The sequence below is a fragment of the Phoenix dactylifera genome, chromosome 5 (genome assembly GCF_051530095.1).
Source record: "Phoenix dactylifera cultivar Ajwa chromosome 5, Ajwa_hap1_PhDact_Kaust_v1.1, whole genome shotgun sequence".
Classification (NCBI taxonomy): Eukaryota; Viridiplantae; Streptophyta; class Magnoliopsida; order Arecales; family Arecaceae; genus Phoenix; species Phoenix dactylifera.
The window spans coordinates 39,767,196-39,790,167 of NC_143194.1; the positions used below are offsets into that span (position 1 = coordinate 39,767,196).

The 22,972-nt window shown below is 39.8% G+C and overlaps 3 protein-coding genes across 6 annotated transcripts; all 3 read left to right on the forward strand.

Annotated features, from left to right (window-relative positions):
• The first annotated feature begins 790 nt into the window (after window positions 1-790).
• Window positions 791-7,946, forward strand: LOC120111526 (zinc finger CCCH domain-containing protein 34-like). 2 transcript variants are annotated; one of them, XM_039128730.3, is made up of 3 exons: window positions 791-1,029; window positions 1,837-1,947; window positions 5,982-7,946. In XM_039128730.3, exons 1-3 carry the CDS (start codon window positions 958-960, stop codon window positions 7,629-7,631), a joined length of 1,833 nt encoding a protein of 610 aa, XP_038984658.3. In that variant the 5' UTR covers window positions 791-957; the 3' UTR covers window positions 7,632-7,946. The 2 variants fall into 2 exon arrangements, with proteins under 2 accessions (XP_038984658.3, XP_088579006.2); XM_088722880.2 differs by lacking the exon at window positions 1,837-1,947 and having other exon boundaries at window positions 811-1,029; window positions 5,982-7,824.
• Window positions 7,947-9,263: 1,317 nt separating this feature from the next.
• On the forward strand, window positions 9,264-14,074 carry OCP3 (overexpressor of cationic peroxidase 3). 3 transcript variants are annotated; one of them, XR_016413450.1, is made up of 6 exons: window positions 9,304-9,690; window positions 9,865-10,209; window positions 10,454-10,759; window positions 11,168-11,331; window positions 13,527-13,683; window positions 13,771-14,074. XR_016413450.1 is itself a non-coding variant. In XM_039128735.3 (5 exons), the coding sequence occupies exons 1-4, from the start codon at window positions 9,472-9,474 to the stop codon at window positions 11,315-11,317; spliced, it is 1,020 nt and encodes a 339-aa protein (XP_038984663.3). In that variant the 5' UTR covers window positions 9,264-9,471; the 3' UTR covers window positions 11,318-11,331; window positions 11,462-12,155. The 3 variants fall into 3 exon arrangements, 2 of the variants coding, with proteins under 2 accessions (XP_038984663.3, XP_038984664.3); XM_039128735.3 differs by lacking the exons at window positions 13,527-13,683; window positions 13,771-14,074 and adding an exon at window positions 11,462-12,155 and having other exon boundaries at window positions 9,264-9,690; XM_039128736.3 differs by having other exon boundaries at window positions 13,527-14,074.
• Window positions 14,075-15,394: 1,320 nt separating this feature from the next.
• On the forward strand, window positions 15,395-16,088 carry LOC120111528 (MAPK kinase substrate protein At1g80180-like). Its single transcript, XM_039128737.3, has one exon. It carries the CDS (start codon window positions 15,573-15,575, stop codon window positions 15,897-15,899), a length of 327 nt encoding a protein of 108 aa, XP_038984665.1. The 5' UTR covers window positions 15,395-15,572; the 3' UTR covers window positions 15,900-16,088.
• Window positions 16,089-22,972: the final 6,884 nt, after the last annotated feature.

A 22,972-nucleotide genomic window follows, 5' to 3' on the forward strand; every position in this document is an offset into this window, starting at 1 on the left:
GAGCTAGAAGTCTCGGTCCACTCCTTACAATATTCACCTAAAAATAATTTTCATGTTGGAAAAACAATGGTAAAAAGTGCCCCTCTCTGTTAAACTTGATTTTCATCAATTGTTCATTAAAAAGATTGATTTAGTCATTGAAGCAAAAGAAACCGCAAGTAATTAGGGACCAGTAAATAATACGATGCTCATTTGGGGACCACTAAGTAATTTTTTACGTTCTTCGATTCCGAAATCGGCGTCGCCCGGCCCGTATCTCGTATGCGAAGGCATGAAGCTCGTGCTTTGCGGAGAATCTATGAGCAATTCAATTCTTCGTCGTCCTAATTCAAAAGCCGGCAGGACGCGTGACGACTTTGTATGAATATGTACTTTACGGCCAGCAAAAACTTTGAATAATTCTTCCTCGCTTCTTTTTTTTTACTATTTTCAGTGCAAGAATATTATTCCTCGTCGCATTCCAGAGACGGCAGTTTTGCCGACTTCATGCAAAGGTGACAGCTTGCGCTCTACGTAGCGACGGTGAGTTCTATCAGGTGAAGGACTCTATCTTTGAATCTTCTCCTACTTGGAATCGGATCCGATCTCACGGACGAGCCATCCATCCGTTCCTCCATCAAAATCTCATTATTTCCAGCTCGATCTAACGGCTCCTATTAGCCATCCTTGAATCGTCCCCTTAGGATTGAGTTGGGGGCCCACATACACGGGTGTAAGTTTCGCCGCCGGGTACACCTGAGGCCCACCGAATCGTCCTCTATAAATGAACCCCCCATACTCTCGTTAAAACCCGAGACAAGAGACAGAGGAAACCCCTTCCCCCGCTCTCTCTCTCTCTCTCTCTCTCTCTCGCCTTCAGCTTTCTCTTCGATCGGATCGTTTCGCCCTACGTACGTCTTCGTTCGGGAGCTCGACTCGATTGCGAATCTCTTCTCGCTGAGAGGTTTTCTTTTTGCGATGGAGGTCGAAATCCAGAAGAGGAACATCGATTGCGTCTACTTTTTAGCATCTCCTTTCACCTGCAAGAAGGTTCGTTGCTCGATCCCTTTCCCTTTTCTCGCTGCAATTCTATTTTGTTTTGTTTTTTCGATTTGTTTTCTTGAAATCCTAAATTTTTTCCTTCTTATCTTTGACTCGTATATGTCGTCGCATTCTCACGGATAATTGTGCAATTGCGTGTTGTTTCTTTATTCGATCTTTCTGCTATGCTTTCCCACTCCACAATTTATGTGGTTATGATCCTATGGAGTTCTAGGGCTTGTGAGGTGGAAGAGGATGTGGATGGATTTGGATTAGCTTTGCTTGATGATAGGTTTCTGGATTGAATTTGCTTCGTTCCCTTTTTTAAAAAAGAATTGCTAACGGTGCTTTGCAGGGCGCTTCTTTTGTGTTTTAGGGTTTGAGTTTCTCTAGGGTTTGTGTTTTTCTTGGAGGGAATTGAGTGCATTGCATGGTTATTTGGGTTTTTTACTCGCTTGATGATGCATTCGGGACTGGCTATTTGATATTGCCCTTGTTTAATTCTAGGGTTTCTGTTTTTCCGCCATCCTAGGATTTTGAATCTTTTTAGATGCTGTGTTTCCCAGCTGAGAGCGAGGGGAGTGTTGAGATTTTTGGTTCATATGATATGTTGTCAAAGTAACCGCTGGTCTTAATTTTCTTTCTCATCTCTTGTAAGGCGGGGAAGTGCGATAACGAGTAAATTTTGTTCTCAACGTGTGTCTGCGCATTTTCAAGGGATCTATTGTTTGTTTTCTCCTTATCTTCAATTGTTATATGAGGAAGTTCTGTATCACAATTTATGATCTTCAAAGTTTTGGCATTTCCTCATCTCAGGGGAGTGGATGTGAGTATCGCCATAGTGAGATTGCAAGACTCAATCCTAGAGATTGCCGGTACTGGTTGAATGGAAATTGTCTTAATCCAAACTGTGCTTTTCGACACCCTGTGAGTTCTTTTCTATCTCTCTCCCCCTCGTGCATTTTTTGTGGTTAGAATTGTTCTTCTTATTAACAATGCTGCTTTACCTGCACACTTAGTTGTGAAATATTATTGTTGATCTCATTCTTTTCTGGGATCCTTTTAGGATGCCGGTTCTTGCAAAATCTTCCCACTTAATATGTATGATCAATAAATACTTCTTATTTCCATTTCAAAATATTTATTCTCGGATTGTCTTATAATCCTTAAATAGGTTTACTTGATGCCATGTAGTACAATTTATGTAGGTAGACATTGTATTGGACCCAGGATTCTTCGTAAATCTGGCACCTATCATTTTTAGACAGATATCAGCTCTTCAAATGACTCAGTAAAAGACAAAGGGACCTAATTGCTAAGAAAGAAATATATCAAGTTATCTTTCATAATTTCAGAAAATATATAAGATGGTATGCCGTTTTATCTTAACTGTAAGTACCTAGCATGCATTTGAAAGAACAAGCATTGTTTAGAATAAGATAAAGCATAGCCAGTAATCTTTTTGGAAGAAGAAAAGAAGGGTTTTTGATCCTTATATCCACATTAAGTTTGGATGTATCATGTACGAATTTAATTTTTTTCCTTAACATATGCTGAACTTTCATAACTTACTATTACTTCATTTCTCGAAGTAGTAAGGGACCGCCTTTATGACTAACATTTTTTACTTTTGGCTGGAAGCAGGAAGGTGAGGAAATGTTGTTCCGTGAAATGAAAGGCAGCTTAGGAAACCTTTCTGTAAGCTAATAAGCAGGGAATTCGCTGATCATAGGAAGCTGATGGAATTAATTGCATAAACTACTCTGTAAGCTTGGATTAAGTTGAATATTTTGTTTAGGCATGCTGATCCTTTTCAAATATGGTGCCAGAAAATGTGGCATGGGAATTTATGTCTTATGTTAAAGATACAAGAATCTAAAATGGGTACAAAGTATTGGTTTTGAATCATTGGCATTTGATGGTATCACAGAACTGTGTTACCTACAAAGGCTTCTTATTTGCATTTACAAAATAAGCAGAAGGCTACAATTTAAGATGTTTTAGGAACTAATTATTGACTTGTGGTTAGAACTATAATTTCTCTAAAGAGAGTGTTACAGTCTATTCTCCTAGTCTCTAGAACTTTAAGTTTTAATGACCCTTAGTATATACAGCCGCACGCATGGTCAAGTAATGTACCAACGTGTATGTTAAAAATATTATATGCTTGAAAGAAGAGAATATGGAGAGGCCTGACTATTGCTCTATCTCTTTGTGCTAGGAGTGTTGATGTAATGACTATAACCTTAAAGGAGGTATATGTAAGGAGAAAATTATATTTTTTGAGAAATTTAGAATATTTTGAGTAATAGTACATGATGCCAGCATATATGTTGTGCAAGAGATAATGAGGAAGGGATGACTCACCTTGTGCAAAGGGAGAAAAGACCCATTTGATAGAATTACCTTGGTCCAAATAAGTGGAGAAACTCCTTACAAAGTTTTGAGCACAGAATCTGCTTCATTTGGAGGAGCGCAACGTCTTGCACATGTTAACTACCTCAGGTTACAGTGTATAATCATATGCATATGCCAGTGAGGCTTGCACTCAGATTTTATGCCTGATAAAAGTTGCAGAAGTCTCTAACAAGTAATTCTTGCACTTTTTTGCTCTTTTTCCAAATACTTCATGAACTCTTAGTACCCATGTGCTGTAGGTGTGACTTTTGGTGAAAAAATAAATCAAAATTAAGGATGAAACTTGAAGTTTACCTATGAATATGTTGTTGGTGAATTTTCAACAAACATAGTACCAAAATGAGCAGGTCTCAGGCTAACTAAAGAAACTAGGAATTTTTAAAAAATAGTACTTCAAGATTTATGAAAATAGAATAATAATGAGATAAAAAATAAGAGTACAAAACTACAAATAGTTTTGGAACTATGAGAAATTTCATTATTGATTTTAGAACTTGCAAACAAGTTTTCTAAGAAGTAGCGAGGTTTGTCAAGACAGCTATGAAATGTAGATCTTAGGGTGCCCTATGGCTATTGGGTGTTCTTTCAATAGTTTCTTGAACTATGTTACTTGAATGGGACTTATTGAACTGTCATTTGACTTTAAGGAGATGAAAGATTTGACAAAGTAAACTATATGGTCTTAGGCATATAGGTGAAAATAAAGGGGAGGTATATAATAAAACTAAGATTAGAGAAAGTAAAGGGGTAAAAAAAGGTTTTAAAACTTCGTTTCAGTTTTGGTTTTGGTCCTCATAATTTTGGTGGTTTTTGCAATTTTAGTGGTTTCAGCAGTCTTGCTCCGAGTTATGGAGTTTCAGAAAATAAGAAAAATTCAAAAAAGAAAAAAAAGAATTATATTTCAAATCATTTCGTTATGTCTTGAGTTATTTAGGTTCAATACATGTGTAGTTTGGGTAGCTCGAGGTTGAAACTAAACTATTTTAAAGTTTAACACATTATATATATATATATATATATATATATATATATATATAATATTCTGGTTTTTATAATTTTTCTAAACCTTTCTCTATTTTTTAATAGTTTCCCATATTTTAAATGGGGCTAGATATCTATACCCAGATGCTGTTAAATGGGCAGGAGGGAATTATGATGCTATCACAATAGAAGGGAATTACATTTTTAATATGACATGATTTCTGGGCCCACTTTTTGCAGCATGAACTTTTTTGCTGTCATCTCCACCTGTAAATGGTTTTCAAATCTATAGGAAGGCCAATGAAGCACAAGAGATGGTTGCTAAAGTTTATCCAGACCTTTTTTTGTTAATTTCCAGCTGGTTGTACATAAATGAAGACTGGACACTATCCTCCCATAATATTAACAAGTTATCTGGCCTTAACTATAAAAAGAAATTGAAGAACAGGAAGAAGAAGTAAGAAGTAACAAGCAGATTTGGAAACAAGAAAAAAAAAGTAGATTCACAAACAAAAATACCTTCCAGATTGGCAAATTTAAATGGAGAGAAATGGAAGAACAGAAGGAAGAGGAAGGAATTTGGGTTATAAGATCCTTGTCCCCTTGTGTTCAAGTTTTATGAAGTGTACATGAGTTATATGTTTATTACATAAAATTACTTTTATGACTTGTCTACATTGATTAAGCTGTTAAAAACATAACTGTACCAGTCGTCAAGTTACATAAAGCTGTGAAGGCATCTCTATTTTAGGTATTCGGGGAATCCTCCTTAATAGACGAAATATTCCTATTATGTCAATGCCAATTGAATCAATGTTATTAGTAGGTCACAAATTGGGAGAATTCGTGCCTACTCCGACTTTCGCGGGACATGCAAATTTTAATTAACCAGTTAGTTGCGAGATATTATACGCTTGAACTTAATTTGAATTGTCAGCTTCTCATCGAACTCTGCTCAAATTGCAGAGCCTTCTCACTGAAATTATGCTATATAACTAAACCTGCTTAATGGGATACTGTTTACTTGCTTGTCGTTGTTGTGTACCTAAATAGAAGGAAAAAAAATCATTCTTGGCATTAAAAAAATAGTTGGCTGAAATTAAAGTGTGTTAGTGTGCATTCTTTTTTATAAAATAATGATAATATTTGCTGGGAACTATCTGAAAATAAGTTTTCAAACTTACACTCAGAAACGAATATTTGTTTCTAAAAAGATTTAAAATAACATAACTACAGGCAAGTTATATTTTTTATATGCAGGAGTTTTGGTTTCATCTCCTTTTTCAACGAGGCATGTCCTAGTGATATGGTATACTGGTGGTATACATCATTATTTTGGCAATAGACATGTTTATACATATATGTTAATATGAATGATTATTTAGCTTTTTTAAAAATATGTGAATCACATATTCTTCTGTTATTGGTTTACTGCAATATGAATAGCTGCCTCACTGCCATTGCCTTTATTCACACTTGAAACCTATTTGTGATGATTTAAAATTTTAGTTCAGTTCAGAATTATGGTCATCTGATCTTTTGATTTTCTTTATTGCTTGCAGCTGTTAGAAGGCCTAACAGAAACTCTATCTGAGTCAGTTCCCTTACCATCCTACAGATCTGTCCCCACAAGCAAGTCAAATGTTCCATGCTACTTCTATTTTAATTCATACTGCATCAAAGGCGATCATTGCCCTTTCCTGCATGACATTTTGCCTGGTCAGAAATTTCCGGCAACTTCTTCTGAAGGTGCCCCCATCCATCCAGTGGAACAGAAAACTTCTACTCAAAGTGATACTGGACCAGCATCACTGGAGATGCCAGCAAATCTGTCGGAGGACACGCCCGAGTTGATCAAACAATGCCTGTCTAAAGAGGCTTTCCAACAACCACCTCTGGAGGAACAGAGCCCCTCTGTAGAGTCATCAGTTCCGGAGTGCAAGAAACCTGCTATTAAGTTGTCGGACAATCAGCTTCATTCTGTGGATTATGTAAATCTTGGCGCACATCTTTGTCGAGATCAGAGTTCTGAGGAGCTAGTGAAAGAATGCGCTGAACAAGATGAGTGGTGGGAATCCTCCCCAGGATTTGATGTGCTTGTAGATGATGAATCGGAGCAATTAGCATACAAGGATAATGCTGACTACCTGTTAGCTCAGGAAAAGGAGGCCAATATTCTTCATGGTCATCTACTCCAGCATGATTTTGAAAGTTCTACTGGATATGACCCTAGAGATTACCCTGATGTTGGGCATACGTACGAGAATGGCATATATGACTCTTACGATTATCTGGACAGGTATAATCCTGAGTATTTTGAAAGGACTCCTGACTACTCTAGGAAGAGGATCCTGGAGCCAATGTTCCATCAGAGAAGGAAACTGCCTTATAGGGAACATGGAGTGGCTGCTAGTGATGGTTTGGATCTTCGGGACCACCTGAGGAAGCGCCGGAGGATGGATGTTTATCAGTCTCTTTCTGAATCTTGGAATCTCCATTCCAATCGAAGAAGAGATCACAACAGAAAACGACTTGGCTGGCATGAGATGGGCTGGTATCCAGGCAGGTTAGCTTCTGAAGTGGGAAAAAACATGACCATCTCATCACAGAGCAAGACTGTCTCTACATCAAATGATTACCGCAGACATGGTCGGTTAGGAGAATATCCATGGTCTAATAGGCATTCTCGGTCAAGGCGAAAGGAGAGGGAGGCTAGAAGGAGGAAACATTGGAAGCCTCTTCCCACCCTCTACTGTGAGATTTCACAAGGCTCAGCTTCAAAGAAGGAGAAATCCCAGCCAGTAATGGCTGCTAATTTCAGTGGACCAAAGACTCTTGCAGAGATAAAAGAAGCGAAGAGCAGAGCCAAGGCAAATGGTGATGGCTCTGAAAGTTGCATGCCTCAGCATTCAAGGAGGCCCAATTCTGAAGACTTTGAGGGCCCCAAACCTTTGAATGAACTTCTCAAGGACAAAAGAAGACATTTATCAATTGGTGGCAATATCAACGGCCCAATCAATCCAACAGCCAAGCAGCAACCTGAGCATATGGTTTATCAGGTTGAGAGGGGAGTTAGCAATGGATGTTTCAATGATACCTGTTGTCACATAGCTACTGAGAAACAGGATAGATCGTATGACAGCAGTTCATTTGATGTTGACGAGGAGGATGATGATCTCTGTGAAAAGATTGCTCGGTTACTTGCTCAGTAGATATTGGGTTGCTGTGACCGATGGTTTACCTCATCTATCATCCAGTTTGGTATACGTCTGAATGCAATGGACACGAGCTTGTTAAAGTGTTCTGTACGGTCTTTCCCAATTTTGTGCAGGGAGTGAGCATCAGTGTACATCTTATATGCACTCCTTGTGCAGTTTTTGAAGTAAATACCAGACTTTTCATTTTTATTGCGTTGTTTCTGGAGCTATTTAACAGGATCTATTGGCCGTGGTTTCCCATCACATTCAACTCATTTTCATTGATCAAGTCTGCTCATTTTATAGTGCCACGTTATCTACCTTTTATTACTTGAATTATCCTGTGGTCATATATTGCTATCAAATTAAACTTGATGTAGTTGGAGGGGCAATTTGATATGATGAGTGCAGTGTATTTGGTAAGCATACTCTTTTTGTTTTTCATGACATTGATTATTCTGATCATCGATCTTGCTTTTCCTTCACTTTTTCCCTTCAGTTGCCATGGTAAAGTAAATGAAGGGAATACGCTTGCCCTGTCCGGTCCAGATGTGTTGGGGTCTGTTTGGAGCTTTCTGATCAATACGCTAGGTCCCTTTAAGAACAGAGTAACCAGCAGCTAAGGCATCCAGTAGCAATCCCTTGGTGATCCGTGATTGCAGTGGGCACTCAGCATCTGGATCTTAGAAACAGGAATTTCTTAGTGTGGTATCTGATAGATAATGATTTTATGAGTTGTTTTTTGAGTTTCGTTTCTTCTTTGATTTCTTAGTTTGCAACTGTGAAAGCTCAGTGAGGTCACAGGTGAGCTGCTGTAACCATGAGTGAAAATGATTTCAGCTGTGTCACTGGAAAGAGTTTGGAGAAAATTTAATTTGTTTTTCTTAAATCAAATGGGAGTTGGGGGAAATTCTGCTTAAGAGTCCTCACCAGTTAAGGTGTAGCTGCTTCTTTGGTAGGACTGCAGATTGGTCAGATAATTTTAGCTGAACCAATCACCCGGATGGCTGGGCTGCACAGCCGATCCGATTACATCAAAGCTATGCTTGAGTTTTTTTTTTTTCCCGAGTCCAATGCGTCAACAACAGATGTGAGTTCTTGAGTATCCCGGAGACCAGACAGGATGGAAATGAACATTCTGAAGTATTCTGAACCCGTCGACAAAAAGGCTGGCTGAGTACAGCTACCTGACTTGTTCCATTGAAGATGAAGTGGGACCTAATCCCGATATACCCGTTTCAAATAGGTCATCAACCTGCTCCCGTGCTGTTGCATGGCTATGTCAATATCGACAGGATTGGAGGTAATTCATGATGCACAGAGTCCAGCACATGGTATCTAAATTATCCTCATGATATTGGCATAAGAGCATCTGGTATCAGGTATCAAAACCCATTATATTTGTATGTGCAAGCAACCAGCTACCTGAACAAGAGCAACTATTAATATATATATATATATATATATATATATATATATATTAAAGATTCTAAGAGCCAGATTATTAAAATAAGAATTTTTCGCTCTTGGCAATCATGTAAATTATATTTCCCGAATAACTGAACCCGCGGTCTAGCCAAAAAAAAAAAAAAAAAACTGACTCCCCCCCATCTATGCGAACCACGAGGATTCGATCGAATGGCTCGTGTAGCAATTTACCATGCGGTATCTCGTTGCCTCCTCGTTCTCCTCGGCCGATCCCATCGAAAGCTCGCGCTGACGCGCTTGGAACGGGTTTGTGACCCAGAAGAGAGGTTGGGGCCGGGTCGCGGCTGGCGATCCCGATTCCAACCATTTCGAAGTCTTTTGTCTCGGATATCCGGAAGGTAATAACCGCGGGTTATCAAAGTTGGCGATGGCGGCTCCGGCCTGCCCACCCTTTCTGGTTCTTAGGGTTTTCTCCGCTAGTTGGGGTCCTCCTCATGGCGGAAGCAGCAGCGGTCGCAGGCTCTTCGCGAGTACCTCAATTCCTTCCTCTCCGGCGCTGCTTCGCGGTTCTTATCTCCGCTCCTCCACCGTTGCCCTCGCTCGTCGGAGGAAGAACGCCTCCACAGCACAGCCTTCCAAGCATGAGGTACAATAAACATATGATTTTTTAGAAAGGGGACAATGATCTTTCTTTTTCCCTCTCTTTCTCTCTCTAGATAATTTGTTATCTTACCGTTCTTTCAGTTGGTAGAACTACTGCTGCGCTTATTTTGGGTATCTGCCAAATCTTTGTAAAATTCTGTGGCTCTTTTTTTCCCAGAAAATGCTGCAAAATGATGAGCAGGAAGAAGAAGAAAGGGAGGAAGAAGATATAGATGAAGATGCTCTTGAGGCACTTTTTAGTCAACTTGAAGAAGATCTGAAAAATGACAGTCTATCCGATGATGGCGCTGATGATGAGATAACTGAAGAAGATATGGCGAGGCTCGAAGAGGAGTTGGAGGAAGCACTGGGCGATGGTGACCATGATGATCTTTCACGAGTTCCAGCCGACAATTTAGACAGCGATGATAAATCTGATCAAGAAGAGACAAGGCCAAAGCTCAAAAATTGGCAAATGCGGAGATTGGCTCGTGCCTTGAAGATTGGTCGGCGTAAGACTAGTGTGAGCACCATATTACAAATCAATGGCTTTTATGATTAATTATGTTCAAACTAGATAATACCATGGCCTCTCACGTGCATATAATATTTCCTTTGTATTCTGTTTGTTTTAGAGGCTCCTTAATGATTTTAATGGGGATGATTGAGGATGTCCTCGAATCTGATGGTTTGGAAAGACTTAATTGTGAAGCTCGATCCTTTTTATTTTTCTTGTCTAATTCCATTTGTTATGCTTCTTTTTTCAGATTAAAAATCTTGCATCTGAGCTTGGGCTGGAGAGGGCTTATGTACTTGAATTGCTTCGCGATCCACCTCCAAATCTTCTACTAATGTCTGCTTCTATACCGGATGAAGTAACACAAACACCTTCTGTGTCTGGAAACAAGCAATGGGAATATCCTCCTATGACGGCTGTCAATGCGGCAAAGAGTAAGCCTGAGGTAAAACTTCCTGTTCATGTGATGCGAACAAGATGGTCGACACAGAAGAGATTGAAGAAAGTGCAAGTCGAGACTCTAGAAAGAGTTTACTCCCGAACAAAACGTCCCACGGTGAGTAAAACTGCTATGTTTGTCTATAAATTCAAGAATTTTACAAAGTGTTATTGGCAAGTGATTTTGGTGTATATCTCATAGTTAACACTGTATTTTGAAAGTCAAGGCACTGACTTTTAGGCATGGATGGCTCTGGCTTTTTTTTCAGCCCTTTTACAAATGGAATCTTGAACAATTGCAATCAACAGTATAATGATAGCAATGCTTCCTTATTGTAGATTGAGGTTATTATACAACTTATAATTGCATTTGTTCCAATAAGCTAGTGCTTGATTGATAAATATTTCAAGCTTTGAAAAAAAAAAAATGTGCGAAGGCTCTATTTCTACTTGAATGAACAGGGGTATATGCATGTTCAGTCTATTGATATGTTGCTTGTTGCCTTTCTTTTGTGTTACTCTGCAGAATGCTATGATCAGCAGCATAGTGCATGTGACAAATCTTCCATGGAAGACAGTAGTGAAATGGTTTGAAGATAAGCGACTCCAAGATGGTGTGCCTGAGCATCGTGTACCCTATCGGAGATCCACACCTGAGACCATATCTACTAGTTGACCGAGGGATTACTTGTGAGTGATTGAAATCCACTGAACGCCTTTTGTGATATTATGTTGAAATCTTTCTGTTTCCAGGACTCATATTTTCTTCAGGATCTATACTGCTGAAAATTCCTGTTTTCAAGACTCATAGTTTCTTCAGGATTTATACTGCTGGAAAATCCAAAGAGCCACAAAGTCTGATGGGTTCGAGCACCATATAGTGACAACTGGGATTGTAGTTGAATGAACCTATAGTTGAGATATAACTCCTGATTTAATGTCTCATACCTTGAGTTCTTCACTATGTTTTTGCTGCTAGTACTAGTTTTGATGGCAAAACTTAGGTTCAAGCACTGCAAGCCTGATTTTTCAAGTTTGCTTAGTGTCTTACAATGTATCTAGCCTTGTACCGAGCAGTTGTAAATATTAAAAACTTGTATTTTTTCTTTCGCCTTCCCTGCCACCGCTAGAAGAGTCAGAGGGGAACTTGGAGAATTTAAGTTGGCTGCAGTTGAACATGTTTTCTTGAGACTGCTCTGAGCATAAGATATCGTTATCTAAATGATGAGACATTTTCAAGCTAAGAAAGTCGAGTTTGGAAGGAAAAGATTAGCCATATATGAGAAGGATTTAGCCCTTATGTTAGGTATGACAAAGTAGATGGCACGAAGTTGCGTGAGCTGGAGAGTTCATTGTTTGCATTTGTATTGGGCAGCCTATATTTCATATGTGATCTTAGTGTGCTAATGGTGTGATGGATTATAAGAGCAAAAATTATGTTGTATGAGATGTCATTTTCGACGATTAAGTGGGTTTCAATGCCAATATTTTACATTGTCTTCTTCTTACTAAAATACTAGAATGTTCTACACCTCTTATGTTGGTGACATGTCACAACTTGATTAGTTCCAATGTTGGCATAACTGGAGTTTGTGCATATTCTGTGTTATAAAACTTCAGAGATTATTCTGGAACCCTAGCTTTTTTTTGTGCATTATCTATTTATATTAATGCTATTACACTACTAAATTTTAGTTACTTTAGGGCTCGTTTGGTTCGCGGGAAGCATTTTTTCTCCTAGGAATATGATTCATGGAAAATAAATTTCTGGGAAGAGGATGCCTAGGAAAGTACTTTCAGCATGTTTGGTCGACCATGGAAAAGTAACAAATTTCCAAAGTGCTTATGTTTAATTGGCCATCCTTTTTCCTAGGAAAGCTATGTATAATTACTATTATGCCCTTAATAAAAATTAGGTCTTTAATGCTTCTTTAATGTTGAAGGGTCTTTTTGGAAAAAAATAAAAATTGAGTGTCCCGCCTCATGGGAAAGTAACTTTCCCATGTTTCTCATGGGTAAGACTTTTTCATGAAATGTGGGAATCATATTCCCATGGAAATACAACTTTTCCGTCTTTTTTCTTTGAAAACTCCAACTAAACAAGAGGCATTTCATTACTTTCTTATTGACCACACTTTTTTCTCTTCTTTTTCCGCGAACCAAACGAGTCCTTAGTATCGTGGTTGTTTGAATAGTTAGTGAAGATTCTCAACCCTGTTAACGGACATGTCAAATATTCAAGTGATCTTGTAGCTTTCAGTCATATAGACTATTTTATGACACCAAGTGATCTAGGCCTTATGGTGCTGTCCAATTTGGACATGTTGAGGAGAATCAGTTGCCAACCTGCACTCGCCCGGCGCCCTCCCACCCAAAAAATAAAGGAGAAAAAAAAAGAAAAAAAAAGAAAACGTTGATGTGTTGGGAACCAACTGAAGATAGAAACCTTGTCAATGTTCCTACGGGCATAAATTTCAACCTAGGACACAGACTGCAAAATTATTGCAGATGACTATTAAACTGAAGACTGGAAACTTATTATATCTGACTTTGAAATTGAATTTCAATTGATTAAAATTACTCAAAGGGACTTCAAGGTTGAATCTGTTTCAAGATCGGACATCTCAAGGACATGGCTTGGTCAAAACGCTTAAAAGTAGTTTTAAATACCTTGGGGCCTGAATGATCTTGGTCCACCTAGGGGTTTGGTTTCGAGACATAAGATTCAGCTGAAGGTTAGGACTGCAAAATTGCTGCATCTGACTATTAAACTGAAGACTGCAAAATTGTTGTATGCGATAGGAATCTGAACAATGCAAACACATGGTATCTTACTTTTCGAACCGAATTGGAATTGATGATGTTACTCAAAAAATGACTTGCAGGTTGAATCCATTTCGAAATCTGAAGGAGACGGCTTGATCAAAATGCTTAAAAGTAGTTCTGTCGAGCACATTGGGGCCTGAACTACCCTGTTCCACTTGGTGGTTTGATGCGGTGTGGACAGAAAATATAGGGCTTTGTGCAACCCATACCGGAACTGTATGAATCATTCGTTACGGCCAAAAAAAAAAAAAAAAAAGAAAAAAAAAAAGCTTTTTGCACTTGATTGTGATATAGATTATGCAGGTTGTGTTAACTTTATGAAGTCGACCAAGACTATCAATCTACGATACCATAACCATGGAGCTTCGCTATGCCCAACTTCCCGGCGTCGGCTACCGGTATCTCCAACTTTGAAGAAAGTCTACTAGTATGTGAAACAGGTATGGTCAAGTACTAGTTCTGAGTAATGATTTAGGAATTTGGCCAAGCTCGTGACACCGGAAATATCTGCTTTTGAAGTATTCTACATCACATGGGGTGGTCAAGATTGGACAAAATCAAGTATATTTTGATTTCGATTCAAAATCTAATCCATCATTTCTTGGCCTCTCATTTTGGTCTTTGATTATAATAGAACAAGAAATTAGGTCAGCACACTCAACATCACAATTTGTGGAGGAAGGCTATGATGTTTATTTTATTCTCCGAAACTGAAGGGTTTGGATGATGCTTGTGTTTTTAGTTAATGACAAGTAGAAACTTTGAATATTCTTTAAAAGAAAAGAGTGCAACAAGAAACTTCAAAGCACACAAAACTAGAAGCATCGGAAGAATGAGACAGCAGATGAATTAGCTAGAAATTGAGTGTCGAAATTGGGCTTATGCCCTGAAAATGTTTGTATTGCCATCACTTGCCATTGAATAACATTAGCTTAATTGTTTCAATTTAAGCCGTAATCTTAGAGCCAATCTAATCAACAATTTCTAATGCAAGGTTTGTAGACCATTACCTGGTTATCTATTAATGTTTATAGGAAAAACAGAGTTGCTTCTAGTGAAAATTTTTTGCGGTTTCTTGCTTCAGTTAAAATCTGGATCTTCTTGCCGCCCCTTACATTAAAAAGTTTTATCAGAACTATGCATTTTCACTTGCTAATTAGAATTTAGAAGAGTTTGATCGATGCCCATTAATATATAAATCTTTATAGGCCATGAGAAATGAACTAGTAAATCTATTGTGTTTTAGATTCAATTCAAGGATTTATGTTGCAGATTTATATTCCAGCTACCATGGAACGCCAGGATATTATTAAAATATCATGGCCACATGGCTGCGGTCCGATGAGTCCCACCAGACATGGACAAGAGCTTAGTACAAGGAATCAAATGTGCTGCAGGATTTTTTTTTTTTTTTTTTGGCTTGAATACCTTCTAAATATTAAATTTTGCATAAATATCCTTCCAAATTTATATTTACATGTACATCCTCGTAACATGCTTATTTTGCTATTCTGCCTTTATTTTATTCTTATTTTTGTACATGTATATCCACGCCATCTGCGCCATTAAAAAATTAACGGTTTCAAATTCAAATGATTAAAACATCTTATATAGATAGATGGAGAAAAAAAATATTTATATGACAATCGCGATAGAGGACAAAAAATAATTTTAAAAATTTATTTTATTTTTCATTAAAATAAATATAGTTTTTATTAACGGTGTTAGAAAAATTGTTGTATTAGGGGCATTTGTAAAAAGTAGTATTTTATGAAGGAATAAAGATAAATATAAATTTTAAGAAAGTATTCATCAAATTTAAATATTTAGAAAGTATTCATGAAAAAAAAAAATCTATACGGTATATATCCAATATCCATCGGACCTAGTTTTTCCCTACCTTTGCTGTCGCTATCAATCGACCGTTCCATCCGCCTCCATATTTGTCATCTTTTGGATCTTGCTAATATATTAGGAGTCGTCTGTGGAACAGTCATGCAGTATTCTTCTTTATTGCAACTCTTCGTCTTCTTCATTTCATCACACAATTCTGTATCTCTCTCTCTCTCTCTTTCTCACACACACCCAGAGACAGAGAGAGAGAGATGGCGGGGCTGCAGAGATCTGCTCAGACCTTCAGGAGGTCAGGCTCATCTGGGTTGGTATGGGATGAGAGGTTCCTTTCAGGGGACCTGAATCAGATGAAGGAGGAGGAGGAAGGCTTGGAATTCAGGGAGCTGAGGCACTCCCAAAGCGTGGGATCGATCCAGACGACGAAACGCGGCCGCAGCAATGGCATGCAGGCATTCCGCGCCGTGCACGTCTCGCCTTCCATGGATCCACCTTCTCCTGAGGTCCACCGGTGCATCATCCTCTGTGGAATTTTTGGAAGGAACAGGGGGACCAAGCCAGCGAAGCCTCGAAGGCATTAGCCCCGGAATCCGTCGCCCGGGATCGGTGATGGGGAGAGGATGGCATGGCGTGGAAACCCCCTTTGGTTAGTTCTGCTTCATTTCTGTCTATATGTGTATGTTGTGATAAGCATGTTTCTGGTGTTGGAATGTTTGGGACTTTTGAAACTATGAATTCTGGATGGATTCTAAAAGCGTTACTTGTCTCTACCTCTGGATCTAGAAGGGTTGGTTTTACTGGTTCACTCCGTAGGAACCACCAGTGAGTCTTTAACCTCTTCGGTTTCCATTTCGGCTCCTTCCTTCGTGTTGGAGAGCCATAGGGTGTTCTCGGTGTTCTAAATCATAAGGAATAAGGGTTTTCAGATTTCTCCATGGTAGTCTCGGTCCAAAGTCCTGTAGGTGCCTCCCTTCATCTTCCCTTTCCAAATTTTTTTTCCTCCCCTTGTGTTTTATCTTCATTTCTTTTCTTTTTTTTAATTCTTTTTGTTTCTTTGTGTTTCTTTTTCATCTCCTTTTCTCTCTCCTTTCTTCGTTCTTTCCTTCTTCTTTTTTTCCTTCTTCTTCTTCTTCTTTTCTTCCAATTTATCTTTTCTTAGTCTTTCTTTCTTTCATTTCTCTCTCTTCTTTTTCTTTTTCTTTTTTCATTTAAATAAGTTTCAAATTTCCAACCCCAACACAGTCTCCTTTTCTCACAGAAGTGAAATGGATGGCTCCTATCTCGCCGAAACTTAAAACTAAATTGTTTGCAGCTAATAATTCACATGATGCTTTTGTTAGCACTTTATATTTGTCTTCTAAAATATGTGTGTGTATATATATATATATATAATATTTTTTTTCTTCTTCAGAAGTAGAGGAGACTTTCATCCAGGCTTTAAGATGGTTCGGCCTTCGAACCTGCTTGCTTAAAAAAATAGTACCATTCGTATTTGCCTCTGTTAGTGATGCACATGGCTTTCATGATTGGGGGCTTCAAACTAGATTACCTAAACAAATAAAACAATTAGCATTCTTTTTAAACCAGTCAATTGAAATCAGCTCAACGAGCCTTAACCCATGTATTTGAGGAGGCGTTTCGGTTAAAGATTTATAATTAATGTATGATGATGGTACTTTACAATTGGCTCTCCTGTGAAACTAATTTTTGGACATGTGCCAGAGACACAAACGCACACAGAGACAGAGAGAGGGTGGAAAATGAAATCATTGATTAAACTAAGAAGGCCAGTTGGGGGACAAGTTATTCTAATAACAATCACTGGTTGTCTTATAATACTTCATATCCTCTGGAAGGACCTGAATTAGTATATATTGGCCAATTCCTAAATATTTTGTTATGTTCTTGTAATTGTCACTGCCGACTCCGTCATCATATATTGGCGTATGATGCTTATCTAAATCATATTAGCAATCAACTTTTAGATCGTTATCAAGGATTGCGTGTACGTTAACACAAGCACCTCATATAGGATATATACAAGCTGCTGACCATAGATTATTCGACATATTAGCGGCCCCAAGCGACAGCGCGTGCGGATATTGATCTTGGGCTCACCATTCTTCAAAGTTTATCTAAAGTGATAAAAATGGGTGCGATCATACCGGCACTAATGCACCGGGTCTCGTTCTGTAGTTAAGCGTACTTGGGCGAGCATTACTAGGATGGGTGATTTGAAAACTTTAGCTTTCCACCATGACTCATCCCTGACCTTGAGATGTATGGTAAGCTTAAGATGGTCCTTGAATCCCTGAGAGCTGAAACGGGCTTAAAGGTCGGTCCACTGCTATCCAAAGAAGAAGAAAAAAAAAAATGCAGCACAACCGTGGAAGGGAATCGGATACATGGGTGCCTAAAACAAGAAGGCTAGGTTAAGTTGTGAAGGGAAGGAAAGAAAGAAGGAAAAAAAAGCCCATTCCCATGTCTTCATAGTGTACAGGGCTAACACTAACAAACATAGAAGGCAATCCCTTTTCTGCTCGCTAGAATAGATTGGTCTTAGTAGAGGAAAGCAATCAGACAGGTATTGTGGAAAGAATATAACAATGCTTTGTATATCACCGACCGCAGGGACCAGTAGAGAAAGGGACATAGCTACAGTGGCATGTGTAACTAATAATAGCAAAATCTAACATCCATGCACCCTGACATAAAGGGAGAGAAATTAATATGGCTGATTTCTTGTTGCTGTCTTGCTGATGCGTGCCATGCTCCCCTGCTACGTCTACCCAATAAAAATCTCTCTAGAACTAGGTGTCAACCCGGTTTTTTTGATGCCAAACACAGCATATGGGAGCTTGTCATGGGTCAAAATGTCAGCATTGCCCATGATGGTTCAGAAAAATCCTGATCAAAACAAGTTTGGAGAAGATTTCGAGGGAGAAGCAGCATGCATTTTCCATCTCTGAATTAGTTTTTTATGATGTAACTCTTGCTGCTAGAATCTGGGTCGAGGTCGGTCTTCGCTTGAAATGCGTTGAGGTTGGCTGGAATCAAAGCACGCTGGGATCAGCAGGAACCGAGGTATGCTGAGGTCGGCTGGAACCGAGGAGGACTGCAAAACTAACCTGCAAAGAAGTCCCACTTGCCGAAAGGCTACCTGCAAGGGACCCTCCGATGTTTAAGTCAGAGATCTAAAGCAACAACAGAAAAGAGAGAAGAGTGTATGTAGAGGAGTGTAGTCTTACTTCCCTGAGGGTCTTCGAGACATCCCTATATACAGGTGTTGAAAAAATGTGACTCGAAACGACTGCAATTGAATTTGGCTCAAATTTGCTTGAAAAAGTTTGTGCCAACTGAATGGAGTCGACCCCAGGGATGAGAGGGTCAACTCGCATCTTGTCACAGTGAAGAAACAGAAAGCTGTTTTTGGGGTCGCTTGCAGGAGTCGACTCAGTTCTGTGCAGGAGTCGACTCCAGTCCTGCAGGAGTCCACTTCAGTCCTGCAAGAGTCAACTCCAAACCTCAAGTTGACTCCAGGTTGAAGGAGTCGACTCTCTCAGGAAGACAAAGCGTGCCGGTTTTCGGTGCTGATACTTGAAGTCGACCCGAGGATGTTCGAGTCGACTCGAGCTTATCAGGAGTCGACCCCTGAAAGTGAAGAGTCGACTCCTGATCATGGGATTGATTGAAACGGTGGCAAGTTGGGCTTTTTTAACTTAGGGTTTCGCAAGAAAGTTTTCTTATGTGTTGAAAACCTATAAATAGGATTTTTTGTGAACCCTAGGAGATAAAGAGAGCGGCCGTAGAGAGTTTTCTTTTTGAATCCTATCTCTCTTGTAAACCCTAGAAGGTTTGGATTTCTCTTGTAAGCCTCAGGTGTGCAATCTCCAACGGGGAAGAGAGATCATTGTAACCCTTTGCTGAATATATTGAATCTGTATGTGTGGCCTCCGTGGACGTAACCCATATTGGGGTGAACCACGTAAAATTGTTGTCTTTGTGATTGTTTGATTTTATTCTCTGCTACTTCTTCTTCTCGATTCGTCTTTCCGCAGTTTAGATTCAGAAAAGAGAATAGTACGATCGAAGGGTGAGTGCTTTCATCCCGCAACAACTGGTATCAGAGCTATGTTTCCTATGTTCCAATGGCAGACGAAGGAAGATTGAGGATAGAGAAATTCAACAGACAGAACTTTGGTGTGTGGAAGATGCAGATGGAGGATTACTTGCTCTCAAAGGATCTGTATATATCACTGGGCGGAGAAGAATCGAAGCCGACAGACATGCCATCGGAGAAGTGGGAGCGTTCTGATAAGAAGACACTCCCCGCTATCCGTTTGTCCTTGGCATCGAAGATCCTCGCCAATATATCCAAAGTAAAGACTGCAAAAGATTTGATGGACACACTGGTTTTCATGTATGATGAGCCAACAGGAGCAAACAAGGTATTCCTGATTCGATGATTATTCACTTTAAAGATGAGAGACAGTGGGAGTGTTCATTCACATCTGAGTGAATTCAAGACCCCATGTGCCCAATTGGAATATGTGAAGATCACGTTCACTGATGAGGTGAAGGCGTGGGCTCTTCTAGATCAGATGCCTGAAAGTTGGGAAGGCTTCATCACGGCTGTTAGTAATTCTTCAGGGAAGACTACAGCGAGGTTTGATGAAGTGGTGGCTCTTATTCTGAGTGAAGAGGCTCGAAGAAAAACCCTAGATCCATTAGCGAGTTCATCTGAAAATGCGCTGGCTTTTGAAGAACGTGGAAGGACTTCAAAGAAGGGAGACAAAAATAGGGGTGGACGATCCAAGTCTAGAAACAAGTCTAGACCTCTTGGAAAGTGCTGGAATTGTGGGCAGAAGGGTCACTTGAGAAAAGACTGCAAAGTGCCGAAGAACAATGGTAGTTCTGACACTAAAACAAGTGCTAATCTAGCCGAAACTACAAGTGAAGACGATGCCCTGATACTTTCCTGTGATGTTCATCCGGAGTCGTGGATAGTCGACTCAGGTGCCTCGTTCCATGCTACTGGGAACAAGGTAATTATCTCAAACTATGTTGCAGGTGATCACGGCAAGGTGTATCTTGGTGATGGAAATAGTTGCAACATCGTAGAAAAGGAAGATGCTCAGATAAAAACATCAAGTGGGATGACTTTCTGAAAGATATGCGACATGTACCCAAACTGGCTCGAAATCTGATTTCGGTAAGTCAGTTGTCGGATTTGGGGTTTGTGACCACCTTCAATGATGATGCTTGGAAGATCACTAAGGGAGCCTTGGTGATCGCTCGAGGTGCAAGGTTAGGAACACTATACATGACAACTGATACTAATTCCACCGTCTGTGCTGCAAATCCGATTGTTGTGCAAGGAAATGACACATGAGACTCAGCCACATGAGTCAGAAAGGGATGAAGGTGATGATGTCCAAAGAAAAACTGGGAGACCTAAAATCTGTGAATTTGGAATTCTGTGAAGATTGTATACTGTCAAAGCAAAAGAAGGTCAGTTTTTCAAAATAAGGTAGTACCAAGAAAAATTCTAAGTTGGAACTCGTACATACTGACGTATGGGGACCAACTCAAGTGGCTTCTCATGGAGGAGCAAGTTACTATGTCATGTTCATCGACGACACTACCCGAAAGCTATGGGTCTATTTCTTGAAGCACAAATCCGATGTATTTGAGAAATTCAAGAGGTGGAAGGCTCTAGTGGAGAATGAGACAGGTCAGAGATTGAAGTGTCTCAAGTCTGACAATGGGGGCGAATACTGCAGTGATGAGTTTAAGGCTTATTGTGCCTCAGCTGAAATTCGAACTCTAAAGATGGTTCCAGGAACGCCACAGCAAAATAGCGTTGCAGAACGCATGAACCACACTATCAACGAGCAGGCACGGTGCATGAGGCTTCATGCGGGGTTGCCGAAGATTTTTTGGACGGAAGCGGTCAGTACAGCAGTGTATCTGATCAACAGAGAGCCTTCAGTTGTATTGGAGCTTGGACTGCCGGAGGAAGTATGGACTAGAAAAGAGATGAAGCTATCTCACTTGCGTACCTTTGGTTGCATCTCTTATGTGCTTGATACTGCAGAAAATAGAACAAAGCTGGATGCAAAGTTAAAAAAGTGCACATTCATTGGGTACGGTGGTGATGACTTTGGGTACCAGTTCTGGGATGCGACGGATCGGAAAGTCATCCGAAGTAGAAATGTTGTATTCAATGAAGAGGTTCTGTACAAGGACCTGCAGCAACAGATGGGCCAAGGCGTCAAAGCTGTAAAATCGGAATGCGCAGAGCTAGATGATGAAATAATGTCTCGAGATGATGAAGTTGCTGAGCCAGTGAGAGAAGCACAGCAAGAAGAAGAACCGCCAGTTGATATCCCGATTGCTTTGCGCAAGGGTAAAAGAAACAGGAAAACTCCGTCTAGGTATGCTGACTCCCTACAGTACTTGTTGCTTACAGATGGTGGTGAGCTAGAAAGCTACAAGGAGGCTTTGCAGATCAAAGCTAGTGACAAGTGCAAGCTTGTCATGGATGATGAAATGGATTCCCTATCATCCAACAGGACGTGGAATTTGGTCCACTTTCGAAGAGAAAGAGAGCTTTGCACAACAAGTGGGTATACAGACTAAAGCTTGAACCAGATGGTTCTGAGAGGTTCAAAGCGAGACTTGTTGTCAAGGGCTTTCAGCAGAAGGAGGGCATTGATTTTGACAATATCTTTTCTCCAGTTGTGAATATGTCTACTATCCGGATGATGTTGAGTATAGTGGCAGCCAAAGACTTACATCTTGAGCAGCTTAACATCAAGATTGCATTTTTACATGGCAACCTTGAAGAGGAAATCTACATGAAGTAGCCAGAAAGATATGTAGTGAAGGAGAAAAAAAATTAGGTGTGCCAACTTTAGAAAAGTCTGTACGTTTTAAAATAAGCGCCCCGTCAGTGAGACTTGAAGTTTGATCAATTTATGCTGAAGAATGATTTTCAGAGGTGTAATGGTGATCATTGCTGCTACTTCAAGGGATTGAAGAGCTCATATGTCATTCTACTTCTGTATGTAGATGATATGTTGGTGGCAAGTGCCAACATGGGAGAGATTGTGAAACTACAAGAACAATTATCCCAGGAGTTTTCAATGAAGGACTTGGGTGAAGCTAAGAAAGTTCTTGGGATGCGTATCAGCAGGGGCAGGAAGCTTAAAATGTTGAAGTTGTCTCAAGCAGAGTACATTGATAAGGTGTTGAAGCGGTTCAATATGAACAGGGCTAAAGCTGTGAGTACTCCGTTGGGTGCACACTTTAAGTTATCCAAGCAGGAGTGTCCTACTACGCAGGATGATCGAGATGAGATGAAGTATGTACCCTACTCATCAGCAGTCGGAAACCTTATGTATGCCATGGTTTGCACGAGACCGGATATTGCCCATGCAGTGGGAGTAGTGAGCAGATACATGAGCGATCCAGGACAGGAGCATTGTAGAGCTGTGAAGTGGATATTGCGGTATCTGAATGGAATCAGAGACTTAGGACTATGCTATGGTGGTTCTGATATTTACCTACATGGTTTCGTGGATTCTGACATGGCTGGAGACATTGATGGCAAAAAAAGTACTATCGGGTATGTGTTCATGCTGGAAAGTGC

Coding starts and splice junctions, on each gene's coding strand:
- LOC120111526 (XM_039128730.3), top strand. CDS start 958: ATGGAGGTCGAAATCCAGAAGAGGAACATCGATTGCGTCTACTTTTTA. Junction 1,030..1,836: donor CTCCTTTCACCTGCAAGAAG/GTTCGTTGCTCG, acceptor TCCTCATCTCAG/GGGAGTGGATGTGAGTATCG. Junction 1,948..5,981: donor ACTGTGCTTTTCGACACCCT/GTGAGTTCTTTT, acceptor TATTGCTTGCAG/CTGTTAGAAGGCCTAACAGA.
- OCP3 (XM_039128735.3), top strand. CDS start 9,472: ATGGCGGCTCCGGCCTGCCCACCCTTTCTGGTTCTTAGGGTTTTCTCC. Junction 9,691..9,864: donor CACAGCCTTCCAAGCATGAG/GTACAATAAACA, acceptor TTTTTTTCCCAG/AAAATGCTGCAAAATGATGA. Junction 10,210..10,453: donor TTGGTCGGCGTAAGACTAGT/GTGAGCACCATA, acceptor TTCTTTTTTCAG/ATTAAAAATCTTGCATCTGA.
- LOC120111528 (XM_039128737.3), top strand. CDS start 15,573: ATGGCGGGGCTGCAGAGATCTGCTCAGACCTTCAGGAGGTCAGGCTCA.